At 41.7% G+C, this 21,161-nt stretch overlaps 1 protein-coding gene across 12 annotated transcripts in view; it reads right to left on the bottom strand.

The window, feature by feature from the left end:
• plekha7b (pleckstrin homology domain containing, family A member 7b) overlaps positions 1–20,942 on the bottom strand; it is a 424,118-nt gene extending 403,176 nt beyond the window's left edge. For 5 of the 12 annotated variants that reach the window (XM_072272478.1, XM_072272479.1, XM_072272481.1 and 2 more), the window contains exons 1-4: positions 20,771–20,942; positions 20,567–20,643; positions 20,368–20,425; positions 10,401–10,463 (exon numbers count right to left, since the gene is read on the bottom strand). In XM_072272478.1, coding sequence (XP_072128579.1) covers positions 10,401–10,463; positions 20,368–20,425; positions 20,567–20,643; positions 20,771–20,853 — 281 coding nt within the window. In that variant the 5' untranslated portion in view covers positions 20,854–20,942. Of the gene's footprint in view, positions 1–10,400; positions 10,464–20,367; positions 20,426–20,566; positions 20,644–20,770 lie in introns of those variants that run through there. The other 7 variants (XM_072272486.1, XM_072272489.1, XM_072272480.1 and 4 more) reach the window with 6 other exon arrangements.
• Positions 20,943–21,161: the final 219 nt, after the last annotated feature.

Here is a 21,161-nt window from a genome sequence, read left to right as displayed (position 1 = left end):
TTTTGTGTTATCACAGAAAGTCCACTTGTTTTCAAGTCACTAATAGTCCTTGATGCAGTCCATATATTAAAAGGTGGTTTCCTATCATTGCCGGGAAAGCGAGCTCAAATCCAGGGTACAGATACATTGACAATGAAGCAGTTAAATAAGTAATTCCTCCAGTAATATAACCCGAGTTTATTTCTCTCCTCAATTTAGCAGAGTTCCTAATAAAATTTATTATGCATGCCCCTTAAAAACCCCAATGACAACTTATCCTTCCTATGACTATTAATTTACTTTCCCTTCTCCTGAGATTATCCAGTTTTCCCTTGTCTTTGCATGTAGTCACCAACTGCTTATCCTGCCATCACCACACACAGAGCAAACAGAAAGTCTATTAAAGAACGGATCCCTGCATTTGTGAATATCTCAAAATGGCCCCAATTCTTGTAATATTTATTAAAGATGTCATTAAGGATCCCTTCTTCAAAAGTTTAGGCATGTCAAATCAATTCTCTCCCAATTCCAACTAAAGGTCTTCGACCAGAAATATTAATTCTGTTCTTCCTTTTCCACTGATGCTGCCCAACTTCTTAAGTGCATTTTTTAAACTTTTACTTTCAGATTTCCAGCAACCACATTTCTGCAAATTTTGAACAGGTGTATGGAATTTTAAATGCAGTTATTTTTATTTTGCGCTACTATATGAATTTGTATTACAAACCAACTCCAATGAACAAACTGAACAAGATTCATCTCACCCCTAACTTCAAATTCTAATCCTTTGTACTTTCCTACCAAGTGCATGTGCTTGCAAGTCTGAGTATTCTCTTGAAATTCAAACTTTAAGATCAGAGAACACATGGGATGATTTAAAGGATTTCTAAGATTAAAGGGTTTAAGATCATTAAATAATCAGGCTACATACGTTAGGTAGATTAAACAGAAAATATTTGTAAGTATTTCTTTAAATCTCCTGAATGCATTAATATAATTGGAAGGTAACTGAACAAATTATTAATGAGTTAAAGTCCTCTCAAGTGGTTTATAAGAGTTTTTGCTTTATAACTGTAAATGAATGTGCAACTTGCACTCAAGTCAACTTCAGTGTGCAGAGGGGAAATTCTTGGTGCAGCTGCAGATAATTGATAGTAGTGAAAGAAGCAACCTAGCATGGCGTATTCATGTATTTATATAACCCAGAGCCAGGTGTCCTTCATTCAGGGGAGATTTCTGCTCTCAAATGCCAATGTCACATCTCATTCAAAACAATCCTCCCTCTCATTACAGCATTCTTGTGCCAGCCTTCACATTTTTAAGACGTACGCTTCCTGCAGAACAACAATAACTATTTTATTTAAACCACTTTGTCCTTAATGACTTTCTGTACTGGAGAAATGAAACAGGTTGGGTGACGGTGTTACAGAACAACTCCAGTCATTCCACAAATGTAACTGTCGCCAGTCATGTTAACTTGCCAGCAACACACAGAAAATGCTGGAGGAACTCAGCAGGCCAGGCAGCATCTATGGAAAAGAGTGCAGTCAACATTTTGGACCAAGGCTCTTCAGCAGGACCAGAGAAAAAAACAGGAGTAAATTTAAAAGGTGGGGGAAGGGGAAGAGGAAACACAAGGGGAAACTGGAAGAGGGAGGGGTGAAGTAAAGAGCTGGGAAGTTGGTGAAAGAGATACCGGGCTGGATAAGGGGGAATCTAATAGGAGAGAACAGAAGGTCATGGAAGAAAGAAAAGGGGGAGAAGCACCAGAGGGAAACGATGGGCAGGCATGGAGATAAGATCAGAGCGGGAAAGAGAATGGGGAATGGCGAAGTGGGGGCATTCCTAGAAGTTTGACCCATGTTCATGCCATCAGGTTGGAGGCTACCCAGACGGAATACAAGGTGTTGCTCCTCCAACCTGAGTGTGGTCTCATCACAACAATAGAGGAAGCCATAGATTGACATATCAGAATGGGAATGGGAAGTGGAATTAAAATGGGAGGCCACTGGGATATCCTACTTCCTCTGACAGACAGAGCGTAGTTGCTTGGCAAAGCAGTCTCCCAATCTGCATCGGGTCTCATCAATATAAAACAGACCACACTGGGAGCACCGGATACAGTATATGACCCCAACAGACTCACAGGTGAAGTGTCACCTCACCTGGAAGGACTGTTTGGGGCCCTGAATGGTAGTGAGGGAGGGGGTGTATGGGCAGGTACACCCCCTTTCCACTTGCGAGGATAAGTGCCAGGAGGGAGATCAGTGGAGAGGGATTAATGGACAAGTGAGTCATGTAGGGAGTGATCCAAAAAATGGGAGGAATGAGGGAAAGGTGTGCTTGGTGGTGGGGTCCCATTGGGGATGGCAGAGGTTCTGGAGAATTATATGACATATCGAAATGGGAATGAACAACGATTTCCTGAATAGCCTCCAACCTGATGGCATGAACATTGATTTCACAAATCCTCTACTGTCAGGATGAGGCCACACTCAGATTGAAAGGATAGTACTACATCACTCCCCTAACAACATTGCAGTTAATATATTTTGTTTAATAAAATGATCAGATTGCCCAGATATTACGGAACCTCTCCAGTCTTTAGATTGAGAACTCAGAACTAGGCAGACATGGACTAGATGGGCCAAATGGCCTGTTTCTGTGCTGTTGTGCTCTAGGACTCTCCATGGCCCATTTTCACAATTCTCAATGATTGCATTTTCTCACAATGACAACACCTCTCCGAGTGGATAGCAAATACAGTTTGCTGTAGAAGACAATACTAGCTCTCAAAAAGTACAATATTCACTGTGTATGCTTCAGTCATGAGACAAAATTTTTAAAAAAAGAGTAACCTCATACCTTCTACTATGAAATAGGGGACACTACATCCAACCTTCTCTAGAGAAATCTGCCGTATCTAGAGTCCAAAACAAAATTCATTCCAACCACAGACATCTTTTTCAGACACATCACCATTTGTCTTTTGAATGTCAGGTGGGTATTTTACCATTAGTTTCATACTCCCAAAGGAATAATCCAATTCATCCTCTTTTTTTCCTGCAACTTTTCCTTACATACTCATCAACTCTCTCCCTTTGATTATTTTTGCCATGAATTACTTTTACAACACAATTTGAAGTAGCCCATTCACCAGTACATCCTTGGGATATTTGACAAAACCCACATAATCACAGAGATGTGTGGTGGAAAGAGTATTGATTGGCTGCATTGTGGCCTGGTATGGGAACACTAATGCGTTTGAGTAGAAAATCCTATAAAGATAGTGGGTTCGGCACAGTGCATCATGGGTAAAGTCCTCACAATCTCTGAGCACATCTCCATGAAACATTGTCGTAGAAAAGCAGCATCCATCAAAGATCCTCACCACCCAGGCCATGCTCTTTTCTCACAGCTGCCATCAGGTAGAAGGTACAAGTGCCTCAGGACTCGCACCACCAGGTTCAAGAACAGTTACTACCCTCAACCATCAGGCTCTTGAACAAAAGAGGACAACTACATTCATTCTACATCTGGTGTTCCCACAACTAATGATCTCACTTTAAGGACTCTTTATCTTGTTATTTCATGCTCTCATTATTTATTTATAATTTGCATAGTTTTGTCTCCTATGCTCTTTCATTGATCCTGTTTACATTTATTATTCTATAGATTTGCTGAGCAAGCCCGCAGGAAGAAGAATCTCAGGGATGTATGTGGTGACATGTAGTACTCTGATAACAAATTTTACCTTGAACTTTGAAAACATACAAAATCTACAAAAAAAAACACTCAGGCACATTTGAACCCAGATCTCTGGGATTATAAAGCAACTCATGCATGTGTTCAGATGTCAATGATTGAACGTGATTATTAATGCTGGTTCACCAAACACCATGACCAGCCTGTCACCATCTTACAACACTGCCCCACCTCAAACAATAATGGGCAACAAACGTGGGGTACATATCCAGGAGACACTTCAGAAATAGCAAACTTCATTTATGAAACACCACCATCCCCAATCAGTTCCTTTGAAGACAGACCTCAGGTAAAAAACAATCCTACGCGTGACAATATGGTATGCTGATAACACAAATAGTAAAAAAAAAAAATGGCTAAATGAGTAATGTTAGTACAAATCAGTTAAATTCATTTCTTTGCCTCAACCTGGTCAACGTAGCAGCAGCAATCCAGCCCAACAGCCACTCAATGCTACAGTAACATTGAAAGTAACGTTCAATTTAATCTCACAACCCATGCATTTCTTCCATTATCCTGCTATTTAGTCATTTATCCAATTGTTTTTGGAAGATCCCATAGAATCCAAAATTGTCTCTTCCTAGTTATTTTACATGTCCAACATCTGGCTGATGACGAGAAACAGCTACGCCCACCCACTGCATCAAAGCCCCTTGAAATTTGATTATATCCACTGGGCCTCTCATCATCCTTCTGAAAGGAGATAATCCCAGTTGATCTAACCTACATGTAATAAAAATCCTCAGTGTGCTAGAAACCCTCTCGCACAACTTCCAAAGCCTGCTTCCCCTCATGAAATGCAGTGACCAGAGTGCTCCTCTAATAGTCTAATAATTTGCAAACAGTTATGATGCTGAGGTACAACCTGGGATGCGGTGGGTCACGTCACCAGTGAAGTAACCTGGGGTTATTGGGTGCTTTAAGTCTTTCAACATCAGACACTCTTGCACAGGCGATCCAGCCAGGGTCGATCAGGCCCGAAATATCGACTATTTACTCTTTTCCACTGATGCTGCCTGACCTGCTGAGTTCTTCCAGCATTTTGTGCGTGTTGCTAGGATTTCCAGTATCTGCAGACTTTCTCATGTTTAGGTGATAGGAGAAGCCAGCTGAGTAGGAAAGATGAAAGGCTGGGATGGGAAGGAATTTGACAGGAGAGGAGAATGAAACACAAGAGAAAGGGAAGAAGAGGATCCAAATGAAGGTGATAGGCAGGTGAAAAGAGGCAAGAGACGAGAGTGGGGAATAGAAGATGATGGTGGGGGAGTGGAAAAATTATCCGAATGAAGAAAACGATATTCATGCCATCAGGTTGGAGGCTGCCTCCACCCTCAGGGTGGCCTCAGTTTAGCATAAGAGGAGGCCATGGATCAACATGTTGGAACAGAAATCCGAATTAAAATGTTTAGCCACCAGGAAGTTCCATTTTTGGCTGATGGAGCTGAGGTGCACAACAAAGCGGTCCCAGAATTTACGACCGGTCTCACCAATGTAGAGAAGGGCACATCAAGAGCCACAGTAGTCTGGTGGTCGTTCTACCTTTTCGCGCCTTGTGGCATATTGGGCGGATCTTTTTTCCCCCGTTTCCTTAGCATTTTGTCTGTGTTTCTACGAGGCCGAGTTGCTAGCTCGACACTCAACCCAGCACAGGCGGAAAGCGTGCAAGGGGCCAGCTGTGTTTTAACCCAGGACCATTCACCACAAAGTCTAGTGCTGATGCCACTACACCACCGGTCGGCGACTGTAGTGGTTGACACAACACTATTACTGCTCAGGGCACCGGAGTTTGGAGTTCAAATCCGATGCCGTCTGTAAGAAGTTTGTGCATACTTCCCATGAATGCGTGGGTTTCCTCTGAGTACCCCAGTTTCCAAGGAATTGATTGTGGACTTCAGGAAGGGGAAGTCGAGGAAACACACATCACTTCTCATTGAGGGATCAGTAATGGAAAGGATGAGCAGTTTCAAGTTCTTGGGTGCCAACATTTCTGAATACCTATCCTGCACTCAACATGTTGATGCAATTACAAGGAAGGCAAGACAGTGGCTATATTTCATCAGGAGTTTGAGGAGATTTGGTGTGTCCCAAAAGGCTCTCGCAAATTTCTGCAGGTGTGCCATGGAGAGCATTATGACTGGTTATATCACTGTCCAGTATGGAGGGGACGGTGATGTAACCAGTCAGAAAGTTCTCCATGGCACTAGCCACCCAAGAATAGAGACCCATGGTAGATAGGTTGTGCTAAGTATTTGGAGATGTTTGTACTGTGATGGCATCAATGGTGAATAAGTCACCCATTATGTGGAAGCATTTAAAAGATGCGCCTCCTTGTTTGGACAATTATGAAGGTAACCCTATGCCTTCTAGATCATAATTACTGTCTGCTAGCTAGGGTTTAGGTTTTTTTTGTCAGATCTTTCCAACTCTTGGGGATCCTGGGTGAGGCATCTTAAAGTGAGCAAAGTGACGACCTTTCTAATCAATAAGTATTTCAAGCTTAAGGACCATGAAAGACAGAAAGATTTGTCTAGTAAAGGCTCTTGTGATGCAGTGGTAACGCTCAATGCTAGCACATTCTGCAATGCAGATGCTACTATGACACTTAATTTTCTGCATGCACGTACACTCAAGCTTCATTTACAACTTGTCACAAGTTACATTTCAATGACACTGCAGGAACTAATATTTCCTCCTTTCATAAAATACATTAGAGGCCCTTCATGTTAGGAGCAAACTGAAGGTTGTATTATGTAACAGACACAGGACAGACACATAGATGAAGTATGTTCCTTTTGACTGCACAGAACAAATTAGATTGTCAATGATCACATCTACTGCAGTTCCCATCATTTCAGTTATATTATTTCTTAAATATTTAAACAAAAAGGGTTCCAAGACAACCAAGAGGATTCACATTTCATCCGTAGAGAATCTTGACAAGAACATACATCAAGTTGAAGTCCCATTTCAATACACTTCATACACAAAAAAATAGAATTGATCTTAACTTTCTTACAATTCATTTGAGAACAGCCTGCCAATATTTCCTGTCCAGACTCTTGTGAAAGTTGTGTCTAGGATTAGATACTGTCATGTTACCAGTATTTCAAACTCAACTTCTTCTGAATGTCACAATCAGACAGAAGTATAACATACTTGAACAGGGAAGGATACAATTGCAACCAATAAGGTACATAATCTTTCATATTACCAGTTGATTCACAAATAGATATACAGAAACCAAAGCCAAACAACTCGGCCAAAAGCAAGTTATACAAACCATTAGCAAAAAAATTGCATAAGGGACACAGCAGGTCAGGCAACAATGGAGTCAGAGAAATTGTTGACATTTTGTTTCAAGACCCAGCATCAGGCCGTAAAAGCTTAATTTAAAACTACTTTTGCTATTTACAAGCTATTATACATGCATTAAATACTAGATTATCTTCTTCTGGTTAGCAATAAAATATTTCTTAATAATTAATTTTCAGAAGTGACTAAAGTTCTAATCTTCAACTTTTAGCCAATAACCACAAATCATTTGTTTCCAAGTACAGTCAAACTAACTGTACAGGAATACAGTTGAAGAGCAAAGCCATTCTGCTCATCTAACTTCATCTAATTCTACATTGGATTAAGACTGAAGAATTGTAACAGTGGTACGTTTGATCCTTGATCAGTGCCTCCTGATGCACCTAACAGGAGAACTGTTTCTCACTGGTCCCAATTTTTAATTCTTTTGGAAGGGAGCCCATGAGGAAACCACATAGAAAATCACTGCCCCACATGTTAGAGGGGTTGCATTCTTAGAAAACCATTTGCATTACAATTTTCTATAATATGAATGCTCTTTTCCTATGGAATCCCATGTTACAAGTGTAGATGCATCCTTACAGAATGTTTTTCTCTCAGATTAACACATTTTACTGGCAAAAGTGACCCACTGCCATTATTTAACAGCTGACGCCAACACAAGACTTCTGCGAAGGAAGCAAGAAATGTTGTCAATTTTTATTTCTAGCTACTTAATACTGTGAGGCAACACACATAAAATGCTGGAACTAAGATTTGTACATGACAACACCACCTCAACTGGTTAGTTGTCACAGCCAAGCCCATCCTTTGCCACATCCTCTCCAGTTGGACAGACATTTCAGTGTAGCATTACCACACTCTCCTCCTGTGAGGCACTTTCTCTAATACACAACACTTGTGGATTAGGAATGGTTTTACATAGTAGAGAAAGGGATGGGATTTCAAGGATCAGGGTTCATCAGAAAAAGTTGGTATCAAACGGGTTCAGTGAGTGACGGGCTGAAGTACTGTGATTTAGTGGAAGTGTGAAAAAAGCTGAGAGCCTACCTTAAGAGCTGACCTAGGCTACTGTGGTTCCCTACAACAAAGAGCATTAGACAAAATATCTTTCAGATGGCAAAACATGGCAGTACTCCACTCTGAGAAAGATGTCTATTCATGTTTTCAGACTGGAAAGAGCACTGCAAAAAGACTCTGCTACAATTGCTAATCCAAACAACTCACTGACATGTCCAAATTTTATTGATCCATAGGATTGACTAAAAATAATTATTGAATTGATTTTTTTTAAAAAGATGGAACAGTATGTTCTAAGCCTACACTGGAATCACCCCCAACTTTTCCTATGCTACATCAATGACTGCATTGGTGCTGCTTCCTGTACCCACATGGAACTCATCGACTTCATCAACTTTGCCTCCAACTTCCACTCTGCCTTCAAAATTACCTGGTCCATTTCCAACACCTCCCTCCACTTTCTCAGTCTACCCCCCCCCCCCGCCTCCTCCCCCCACCTCTCTCAACAGTTTATCTACTGATATCTTTTATAAACCCACAGACTCTCACAGCTACCTGGACTATACCTCTTCCCACCCCATTATTTGTAAAAATGCCATCCCCTTCACTCAATTCCTTCATCTCATCTGCTCTCAGGATGAGGCTTTTCATTCCAGAACCAAGGAGATGTCCTCCTCCTTCAAAGAAAGGGGCTTCCCTCCTCCATCATCAGCGCTGCCCTCAACCGCATCTCTTCCATTTCTTCCCTCACCCTACCAGGGATAGGGTCCCTCTTCTCCTCAGCTACCACCCCACCAGCTTCCATGTCCAGCTCATAATTCTCTGTACCTTCGACCATCTCCAATAGGATCCCACTACTAACCACATTTTTCCCTCTACTAACCACATTTTTCCCTCCCCCCACTTTCTGCTTTCTGCAGGGATTGCCCTCTATACAACTCCCTTGTCCATTCATCCTTCATCACTGATCTCCCTCCTGGCACTTATCCTCACAAGTGGAACAAGTGCTACACCTGCCCCTATACCTTCTCCCTCACTATCATTCAGGGCCCCAAACAGTCCTTCTAGGTGAGGTGACACTTCATCTACTGTATCCGCTACTCCCAGTGTGGCCTCCTTTATATTTGTGAGATCCAACTTAGATTGGGAGACCGCTTCACACTCAGATTGGAGGAACAACACCTTATATTCTGTTTTGGTAGCCTCCAACCTGATGGCATGAACATTGACTTTTCAAATTCCCACTAATGCCCACCACTCCCCTTTCCCTCTGTCACCTCATCTCCTTACCTGCTCATCACCTCCCTCTGTTGTTCCTCCCCCTTCCCTTTCGTCCATTGTCTTCTGTCTTCCATCAGGTTCCCCCTTCTCCAGACCTGTACCTCTTTCACCAATCAACTTCCCAGCTCTTTATTTCACCCATCACCCTCTCTCGATTTCACCCATCACCTACTACCTTGTGATTCTTCCTCCCCTCCCCCCACCTTCAGGGAGTTCAGTAGTCTTACAACCTGGAGGAAGAAGTGGTTTCCCATCCTAACAGCTCGTCCTAATACTATGGTACCTCCTGCCTGTCTGTAGGAGGTCAAGGAGATTGTTGGACAGATTGTTGACCAAAAAGGTGGTATTAAGGGACCAAGTGAGATTATCCATTATGTGCACTCCCAGAAACTTGGTGCTCCTAACTCTTTCCATGGAGGAACCATACTTGTGCAGTGAGGAGTGGTCAGCCGGTACCTTCTTGAAGTCCACAATAATCTCTGTGGTCTTGTCCACATTGAGAACTCAAATCGCTGTGTTCACACCATTTGATTAGTCTGTCTTCCCGTAACCTAAATGGCCTTCATACAGGGTTTGACAGCACAATAACAGTAGTTAACACTACAGCAACAATATGAGCTAACGCAGGTTCAACTCTCAACACTGCCTGAAAGGAGTTTGTACATTCTCCCTGTGCCTGCATGGGTTTCTTCCCACAGTCCAAAGGCATACCCGGTTGGTAGTTTAATTATTCATCGTAAATTGTCCTGTGATTAGGCTAGGGTGAAATTGGAGGTTAATGGAGGGGCTCGAAGGGCCTATTCCACATTGCATCTCCATAAATAATGCTCTATTTGATTAAAAGCTGACAAATCTATTGTCATTCAGCATTCAGTTAAAGCAGTGAAGCACATACAAAAAAATCTGGTACCAAATATGCACATGGGTCATCACTTGTCAGCCAACTTCCAAGATTTCACATCCATCACCTAGGTCTCCCCAGGAAATGACAATTCTGTATTAAATTCATGCTTGCAGATCATCAGTCAACTAGAGACCCTCACCTTTTTTTACTTCTGCACTGACGATTCAGTTTCATTTGAGCGTTCAACTGAAATTTTCCACACCTGTGGTAAACAGGGTTTATTTTAGTGAATGAAGCGTCAGTGAAGCACATATGACAAACTAGCCACAATATTTAAATCCCTTTGCAACTAACTATTCAGATATTGCTAACCACTCTCAAGACAAATGCTGATCATTTGCTTATTGCAAGTGGAAGCACTTAATATTCTATTTTATTTTGATTATATACTCCTGAACAGGTGTGTCAAAGATTGCATTTTTTTTTAAAACAATAAATTGTTCTAAAACAAATTATTGCCTCACAGCTTGAGAGACCTAAGTTGTGCATATGGATTTGCATATTTGCCCTATAATTATGTGGACTTTGCCCAAGCACTCCACCATCATGCAAAAGATGTGCTAATTGGAATGTTAACGGACTACAATAAATTGCAAATAATGGAGGGTGGCAGGGGGATGGAGGTGGGATACGGAAAAGTAGGTGGTGACAAGGGGATATATAGAAGGTGATTCTTCGCACGGAGGCAGTGGCTAAAGGGACATTTCCAAGTTGCACGATTCCATGACTGACTAAATCCATGGCTAAGTTAACCCACTTAAATGATAGCCCCAGACCAGGAAAGCAAGGAGGAAAAATTACACACTATTAAACATGTTCTGGAACAGACATTAGGAATAAATACAAATTGAGCTCGGACATTCTATTCAACATCATAGGGGGGATTGCGGGGCACATTTCAATTGCCAGAGGATATTCAGCAAGGTTCTACCTAAATAAAGTACTACAAAAGTATTGGAGATAATATAATAAGCTTTTCACATGCACAGTGAAGTGCACTGTTTTGCACCAACACCCAATACAGTCTGAAGGTGTTGGATGCAGCCCTCAGCTGTCACTTCTGGGACCAATATAGGTAATATACAGATAAGCTTCTCACAGGCATAGTTTAAATGCATCATTTTGCGCCTATGCGCAACATAGTCTGAATAAGCCCACTACTGCTTTTGGCACCAATGTAGCATGGCCACAATTTACTAACCCTACTAAAACATATATCTTTGGAATGTGGGAGGAAACCAGAGCACCCGGAGAAAACCCATGCAGTCAAAGGGAAAAGATACCAGCTCTCAACTATTGGCTAATTATTCTTCCATATTAACAGATGACAATCTGGATAAATGAATCATTTTCAGCTTGATAAGTCGACTGCTGTGTGTTATAGATGCTTGGACTTAAAATACTTCAATACTTAAAGACCAAGATGAAGGGATCAATTGCATTGAGCCAAAATTATTTATGATACAAAAAGAAGTGGGAAGCAAGTTGCTGGGCGACTCTAAAGATCCACAAAGGAAAAGACAGAATAAACAAAAAGGACTATCCATGTTGTAACACTTTCAAAGAATGGAAGAACAGAATATTGCTTGAATGGAAGCTGACAACAGGAGGCAGCCGTGAAGCGATCTGGATGTCCTTTTACATGAAGACTGGTATGCAGGTACAACAACTATTTGGTTCTTTAAGGTTATGGTAATGGGGACCAGTTCCCCCTACCTATTAAGTGCTCCCAATGGCATACGCCTCAAATAGCCTCTGACAACTGTCCAGTTCATGGCCCTCATACGTGGCACAATTACTGACAGGAGGGGGAGGCAAAGGCAGGTTAATGGCACCTTAAAACTAGTCGCCTTGGGCAGATGTGGCTCATCAGCCATAGTTGGCAACTCATCTGGGTGAAGGAAAACTCTGATCTCAAACCTCTGCTGCCTTGCAGCTATACCCACTCATGGGGAAGGATGCAGGAGTAAATCCCGAGGGAAAAGTCCAGAACAGGAGTAGACAAGGCAGTCCTACGTTGAGTTCAACTGTGACTGGCAACTCCTGCAGCATTGCTGGTACCAAACTGTATCAGTCTCTGCCATTCTTTTGGATTCCTCAGATGCTTGGAGATGGGGAGCTTGTTACATGGGCAACAGCTTGCTCTCCATATTGTATTACCCAGGCTTGCATATCTAGACAGCTGGGATGCAATATCCACGGTCAACCCTGACTAACGGAGGCCTTACTCACCAACTCACAGCAACCATTTATTGCAATGGAGAAGGAATATAAAAGCAGGGATATTTTGCTCTATCTATACAAGGAATTCTGTATACAATTTCTTTCACTTTAGGAGTGTAGGGGCAATGGAAGTAGTTCAGGGAAGATACAGTAGGTTCGTTCCAGTTATGAAGAGTCTGATACAGAAACAAAGCTGAGAAAGCATATTGATCCAATGCCAAGAATAGGGATGAGGCTAATATTGAAACACAAGGTGGGGAGGGCTGATTGATAGGATAGATGCCAAGGGGCTGTTTCCCCACTGGAAGAATCTTGCAATAATAGGCAAATACCAACTTCATGCATAGTTTACATTATTCAGAAGGGTCTCGGCCCGAAACGTCAACTGTACCTCTTCCTAGAGATGCTGCCTGGCCTGCTGCATTCACCAGCAACTTTGATGTGTGTTGCTTGAATTTCCAGCATCTGTAGAATTCCTTGTGTTTGCGGATTCAAAAGAATCCTTGGATTTGTAATTTCTCTCATACCATTTAAGCTCTAAATTCCATCTACTTTGCAAGCCATTATGCAAAACTTCTAAATAAAAAGGTCTTAATCTCCCAAATATTAAAGGCAGGAAGAAGGATTGCAGTCTGAAACATTGACTGTTCATTCCCCTCCATAGATGTTTCCTGACTTGCTGAGTTTCTCCAGCATTCCGTGTAGGCGGCTGAATATTTCCAGTATCTGCGGAATCTTTTATATTTATTCAGGCTTATGAATTTCAATGAGGATATTGCATACATCTACCATGGACAAATGCTATTTTTTTTTAAAACTTCCTCCAACTTAAGTCTCCAGTAAATTAATGTAAGCCATAGTAAATTTTCTCCAGAGATTTTGTGATAATGAATTAATAACTCAGACAATGATTCATAGATTCTAACTTCTTTATTCAAGTAATTCAGAAATATTCCACTGGAGCAGTGAGTTTTAAATTTAGAATAATTTCACATACTGTAGCTCTACAGCACAGAACAAGATTCAGCTTACTGAATCCATGCCAGCTCCTCAGTAATCTATTTATTCCCATTCCCCCACTCAAATGCCTATTGAAAGCACTTAAGCAAGCCCTAGTTGGCATTAAAAGAAATGCCAAGTAGGATTTATAATACATTCCCCAACAGATTTGGGTTGTAGAAGCAATAGGATCTTGACATGAAACAGCTGGCATGACTTGTGCGCTGACCATTTGTGTGGAACTTCCGGGGATGCCTACTTCGTCTCGGTGTTACTGAGAAGAATATCATGGATGCCAAAGAGATGAGGTCAAATAGAGATATCTTCGATCACAAAGTATGCATATGAGGAAGGAAGCATTTTAAATGCATAAAGATGCACTCCTGGACCTTGTGGGAGGCCCTTTTAGAGACCCATGCTTCACCATTAACTACTGATGATAATCCAGTAGACTGGAGTGTGGCTAATCCTGTTCCATTCTTCAACAAAGATAGTAAGGACAACACAATGAGCCTGACCCTGGTTTCAAGGAAATTACTGGAGAGAATTCTGGGGAATCAGATCTACGATCACTTGGATAGGCATGACCTGATCAGGAATAGTCAGCATGATTTTGCATGCGGGAGGTCATGTTTGATGAATATTTCTGAGTTTTTCAAAAATTAATTAAGGCCATTGATAATGTAGCGCAGTAGACGTTGTCCAGGTGGACTTGACCAACGTCTTCGACAAGGTCCCACAGGGCAGGCTGCTCCACATGGGATTCAGGAGAAGCTAGTGAGATGGATTCAGAAATGTCTCAATGATCGGAAGCAGAGGGAGAGCCTGACCGGATTCCATGAGCAAAGGCTACAGGAATAACTAGAGAGGATGCAGAAAAGATTCACGGGAATGCTCTCGACTAGTGAGCCTGACTTGTAGGGAGAAGTGGCTAAATTGGATTTTCATTTCCTAGAGCACAGGAGAATGAATTGAACTTAATAGAAGTTTATAAATTCATAAGTGGTGTGGATAAGGTGGACAGTCATCATATTTTCCCTAGGACTGTGGAGTCCAAAACTAGAGGCCATAATTGATAGAAGAGGGGATGATTTTTAAAATGGACCAGAGAAGTAATTTCTTCATACCTGAAATAAGTTGGCAGAGGATGTAACTTTTGGACAGGTACATGGGGAAGCGTGGGGGTGGGGGGGGGGGGGGGGAGCGTAAATGCAGGCAGTTTATACCAGCAGGGAGCCTGCAGTGGTTGGCACGGACTAGTGGGGCAGCTGGACTTGGCTCCATGCTGCATGACTCTATGATGACTTCAGCTGCAATTTATAGGTAGTGTCAGAAGGGCAATGAAAGAGCAAGTACACAATTAAGGAAAATCTGTCCATATCTCATATCCCAGAGGTAAAATTCAGCAACTAATCTGGTGACATCATTGCCCATGTTAACAAAGAGCAGATAAACTACTCCATGATACTTCTCATCAGCTGAACTCATGGGTTATGCAAACAGGGTAACTCACTGAGGTCACTGGAACACAGAGACAGACACAACAGACAGTGAACTACCTCTCTGCAATTCACTTCCATTGTTACCTTCCATACGATGGCTTAATTCTCTCAACATATTCTCAAAGCTGGCATTCCCTTGAAGCACTTGCTGCCCTCCTGTGCCTTTCACAACATTCCCTTTCTATGACAGTGGTCAGGCATCAAGTCGAAAGGTATCTGCTGCCCCGTCTGTTGTATGATTGTAATGCCAATACCAAACATTTTTTTTTAAAACTAGCTATACACAATCCTCCAGCCGTAGACTAATCAAGTAAACAAAGTGGCTATCAGTAGACCTACACAAGTAACAAATGTTCAGAAATATTATATGCTACATTTCCTACACTTAAATTTCTTGTACTAAGTTTTAAAAATGTCAACATTTCAGCACTGGCATTTTGAATCAATATTGCAGAGATTAAGAAATGAACCCCAGGTCTAATGACAAACAAGATGGTCAAAGGTAAGCGAAAAGCCCATTTTCCCAATCAAACATGCCCTTCTGGAATTTTAACCAAGAATATATTTAACCTGTGTTATAAACACCATTAAAATTCCAGCAGCCTTGAAGCAAGACACAAGTCTGACAGCTATATGGTTTCTAATTCACGATCCCATAAATTAAAAAGTGTTTAAGTAATACCTTGACAATTTATTTACTCCATTCTAGAAAGCCAGTGATTAGCAAGATTTGTCTTAGCTATCAAAATAAACACTGTTAACAGAGACTCAATGCAGGCAGCTACATAACTGCTTGGCTGCGCGTGCGCACGCACACACACACAACCCATTAATTTAGTGTGTCTGAGCACTTCTTCTAATCAACAAAAGTACACTCTGACCAAGGTAAGGCTTGACCCACTTTATATGTTCAATCTATCAACCAGCAAACAATGCACTGGAGTCATATTAGTTGATGCACTTCTGTTCTTAAAAGGCATCCTATACACTATACCACTGCCACTTTAAAAGGAAATGCACTACACAACTCAACTATGAGGTCAAGCTATTTATGCACACAAAATGTATTAAGTTCAATAAATCAACTGCTGGCTTTGTCTGCTGGGATCCACTTGAGTGCAGTGGTACACCTGTCAGCTTGCGATTACTCCAAGTCCCAGCCACTCTGCTGGGTCACTTCCTCCTGCAAAGTCTACATCATCGACATGACAGTTCCAGAGGAATCTGACTTCTACCCCACTTCTCCAGCTCAAATGCTCTGCAGTTCAAACCAGTGATTATTCTTATCAGTCCATGGCCTTCTCTACTGTTGCAATGAGGCCACACTCAGGTTGGAGGAGCAACACCTTATATACCGTCTGGGTCGCCTCCAGCCTGATGGCACGAACATTGATTTCCTCAAACTTCCGGTAATGCCTCCCCCAAACCCCTTCACTATTCCCCATTTCCCTCTCTCACATCTTCTCCTTACCTGCCTATCACCTTTCTCTGGTGCTCCTCACTCTTTTCTTTCTTCCATGGCCTTCTGTGCTCTCCTATCAGATTCCCCCTTCTCCAGCCCTGTATCTCTTCCACCAATCAACTTCCCAGCTCTTGACCTCACTCCCCCACCCCCTCCCAGTTTCACCTATCACCTTGTGGTTCTCCCTCCCTTCCCCACACTCTGGCTCCTCATCTTTTTTCCCCCAGTCCTGATGAAGGGTCTTGGCCAGAAATGTCGACTGTACTCTTTTCCATAGATGCTGCCAGACCTGCTGAGTTCCTCCAGCATTTTGTGTGTGTTGCTTGGATTTCCAGCATCTGCAGATTTTCTCTTGTTTATCATTCTTACCTAGTCTCAATCATTATTTTCACAGGTATCACATGTATGTAGCATATAGACAATGAAAATCTTCCTACATTCACATGTCATTATGTGATACCAGTACCTCCAAACCCCTGGAAACACCAGCTTTGATTCAAACATCGCCAGTGGTTTGTGATCAAAGTTCAAAGCAAATTTATTATCAAAGCATGTACAGTATTTGTCACCATATGTTTCCTTGAGATTCATTTTCTTGCAGGCAAAGTAGAACAAAGAAATACAATATAGACAATGAAAAATTACACATAAAGATTGACAAATAACCGATGTGCAAAAGCCAATCTCTACAAATATAAAAAAAATAAATAAAACTGAGGACAAATGTTATAGAGTACTTCAAATTGAGTCCATAGTATGGAGTCAGTTCAGAGTTGAAGCTATTCACACTGGTTCAGAGCCTATGGTTGATGGGTAATAACCGTTCTCGAACCTGGTGTTGTGAAACACATGACACTTGTACCTCCTTCTCAATGGCAGTAGCAAAAAGAGCACCTAGATACTGATACTGCTTTCTGGTGGCAGTGCTCCTTGTAGATGTATTCATAGAAACATAGAAGATAGGTGCAGGAGTAGGCCATTCGGCCCTCAAGCCTGCACTGCCATTCAGTACGATCATGGCTGATCATCCAACTCAGAACCCTGTATCTGCCTTCTCTCCATACCCCCGATCCCTTTAGCCACAAGGGCCATATCTAACTCCCTCTTAAATATAGTCAATGAACTGGCCTCAACTGCTTCCTGTGGCAGAGAATTCCACAGATTCACCACTCTCCGTGTGAAGAAGTTCTTCCTCATCTCGGTCCTAAAAGGCTTCCCCTTTATCCATAAACTGTGATTCCTCGTTCTGGACTTCCCCAACATCGGGAACAATCTTCCTGCATCTAGCCTGTCCAATCCCTTTAGGATTTTATACGTTTCAATCAGATCCCCCCTCAATCTTCTAAATTCCAGCGAGTATAAGCCTAGTTGATCCAGTCTTTCATCATATGAAAGTCCTGCCATCCCAGGACTGCCATCAACCTCTACCTTAAATATACAAGAAGACTAGGCCTCCACAGCTGCCTGAGGGTGGTGAATTTCGCAGAATTTCTGAAAATCGAAGTACACTACACAACATAAAGAGATTCTGCTTTGTCTATCCTGCTTGTTATTTCTTCAAAGAATTCCAACAGATTTGTCAGGCAAGATTTTCCCTTGAGGAAACCATGCTGACTACAGCCTATTTTATCATGTGCCTCCAAATACCCTGAGACCTCATCTTTAATAATTGATTCCAAGATCTTCCCAATCACTGAGTTCAGACTAACTGGCCTATAGTTTCCTTTCTTCTGCCTCTCTGCCTTCTTGACATTTTCAATTTTCCAGTCTTCCAGAATGATTCCAGAATCTAGTGATTCTTGAAAGATCATTACTAATGCCTCCACGATCTCTTCAGACACCTCCTTCAGAACTGTGGGGTGTACATCATCTGGTCCAGGTGACTCACCTTCCTTCAGACCTTTCAGTTTCCCAAGAATATTCTCTCTAGTTATGGTAATTTCACATGCTTCATGCCCCAACACCTAGAGTTTCCATTATATTGCTAGTGTCTTCCACAGTGAACACTGATGCAAAATAATTTTTTCAGCTTGTCTGCTATTTCATTGTCCCCCATTACTACCTCTCCAGCATTGTTTTCCAGTGGTCTTTTACACTTTATGTGTCTAAGGAAACTTTTGGTATCCTCTTTAAATGCTAGCTTACTTTTGTATTCCATCTTTACCTTCTTAATTACTTTTTTGGTTGCCTTCTATTGGTACTTAAAAGCATCCTAATTCTCTAACTTCCCACTAATCTTTGCTCTATTATATGCTGTCTTTTTGGCTTTAACTTTTCCTGTTAGCCATGGTTGCGTCATCTTTCCTTTAGAATATTTATTTCTTTTTGGGATGTAGATATCCTGTGCCTTCCAAATTGCTTCCAGAAATTCCAGCCATTGCTGCTCTGCCATCATCCCTGCTAGTGTTCTTTGCCAATCAATTTTGACTCTCTCATGCCTCTGTAATTGCCTTTACTCCACTGTAACACTGATACATTTGTAGGCTTTTTCTTGTAGGCTTTTCCATTTTTGCATATTAGTGTTTCCTTATATAGAAAAACTAATGTTTCCATATTTGTATCCAAAGTACCAACTAAGTAATCAACTCAAAAATCATGTAGAAAAATAAGGGTGAACATTCCTTTACCCATGTGTGTTTTCCCCTCATTCCCTGAGGCTGTTTGAGAACCAGACAATTGATGGTGTGTGGTCTGATTCCAACATGTGGGTATTAACTGTATCCACCCATAATCAAGTTCTGTCTGGGCACAATGTAAGATTGTAATTACACACCAGTTCTTTAAAATAAGGAACCCTACATGTTCGAATCAACATCCAAGAGGATTAACTTCAATTCCACACATAACCTGTCTGCTAGGCAAAGGGGAAAATTTAGTCACCTAAAAAAAATCACTCAGTTCAACATGACATCATAGTCAATCTAGTGGCTTAAAAAAACACAAGCAGCTAAAATTGAACGACAGAACAAAATGCGCTTCTCTGCAGTAAATGTTTTGACAGGTAATATAATCAGTTTCCCATCTGTGAAACAATTTCGATTCAGCCCCATAGGTCGTAGGTTTCAAAAAGACAGTATATGGAGGCACCCCCAACACAGATTGCCTGGAATAATTTTAAATCAGAATCTTTTGAGGAAGAAAGCACTTTAAATTCGACACTGAACAGTTCACTGCGAGGGGCAATTTATCACCATAGTAACCAAACAAATTCTCAATTTGCAAAGTTGAAAATATTTTGCCATTATGCTTTTTTCTGTAAATCGACAAAACAGATTAATATCTCCTGCATAACTAATGATACACTCGAAAAGCCCAGACATTTCAGCTTCTATTACCCACCATACCAACCCGATTCATTACACCGAAAGACACGGAATTTCTACATTCCTGCTGTTTCCATGTAGCCGGGGAACACGCTGGAATCCAATTTGCATTTGAACAGAAAGAAAGCATGAATTCACCTACCTGCTCTCTATAGGGCTGCTATTTTTTAAAAGAAACTAATGATACCGGGAAAGGCCATGAAATAAAATGTGCCCTATCTGGAAACGGCAATTGCAAGTTCAAACACTATAAATCAGTCTCACAGATTGTAAAATCCACGTGACTACCTGTTGCTTAAATTCTACAATCATATGACTGCATCGGCGATCATTAAATATTTGCACAAGCGAATACTAAACACAATCGGTAGTGAAAGCCACCAGCAGGATTGACCATTGAGTTCCAGACAACAAAGTTAATAAAAGGAACTAAAGACAGATTCGCCAATCTGCCCACTGGTAGCACAGGTGAGCTGGAGGAAAAGCAAGTTCACAATTCACCTGAGAGCGTTGCCGAAGTCACCGACTCGAAATACAGTATTACAAGTTTGCAAAAAACTCCAAAACAACAAAAAGAAACACCAAAAAACAACTCACTCTATGAAGTAACTGGCGCCTTCTTCACTGAAACCTTCTTCCCATCCTCGCGGCAGATCTGAAAAGAAAGAGAGAGAGAGAGAGAGGAACCCTGGTCAGTGGCGGCAACTTTCAGCCCCTTCGCTTCAATTTACAACAAAGGCATCCCTCTGGGAACAGGTGAAGGCAAGTTAAGGGAAAAGTTAGCAAAGTCTCCCACCTGAGCGGATCATATGGCCGGAATTGACAGGTAGAGCCGTCCTGGGATGTAACCAAGAGGTGGTTCGTGTTTGATCGCTGCGGGAAACAAAACAAAGAAAAGGGCACACAAACACAAACAAAATAATCTTTTAAAATTATATGCGATTACAGTGAGCGTCTATAAGCGACGAGTCGACGTGAAAGTTGCGCTGGGTGAACGTACTCAATGAAAAAGATACGGCCATCCTTGCAGACCCCATAAGACCAGTGATCAGGTAGCATCTCCCGCCTCAACCCAGCCGCCATGATCCGTCTCACGGATTATCAACCCTCGATCAAGGACGGGCCAGGGTTAAAGGAACAGTGCAGGTTGGTTTCCGCCGACGAAAAATAACAATTGAAAAAGCCCAGCAAATTCCCTTTAAAGGGAGAATGAAAGCTGATTGATACGTCAGCGGCCAGCGGCGAAAAGGAGGTGGGAACATTTTAGTAATAGCAAACTGGAAAGGGTAACAATCGCTCAATATATCCCAGCTGTGCGATGTTTGTTTTTGCCGTCTGAACTTGTTACTGGCTGGATACATTGTATCAAATAAAACCTCAGGTTGAAAGCA

This window comes from Mobula birostris, chromosome 11, assembly GCF_030028105.1.
Source record: "Mobula birostris isolate sMobBir1 chromosome 11, sMobBir1.hap1, whole genome shotgun sequence".
Classification (NCBI taxonomy): domain Eukaryota; kingdom Metazoa; phylum Chordata; class Chondrichthyes; order Myliobatiformes; family Myliobatidae; genus Mobula; species Mobula birostris.
This window is presented reverse-complemented; position numbering and strand designations above follow the sequence as displayed.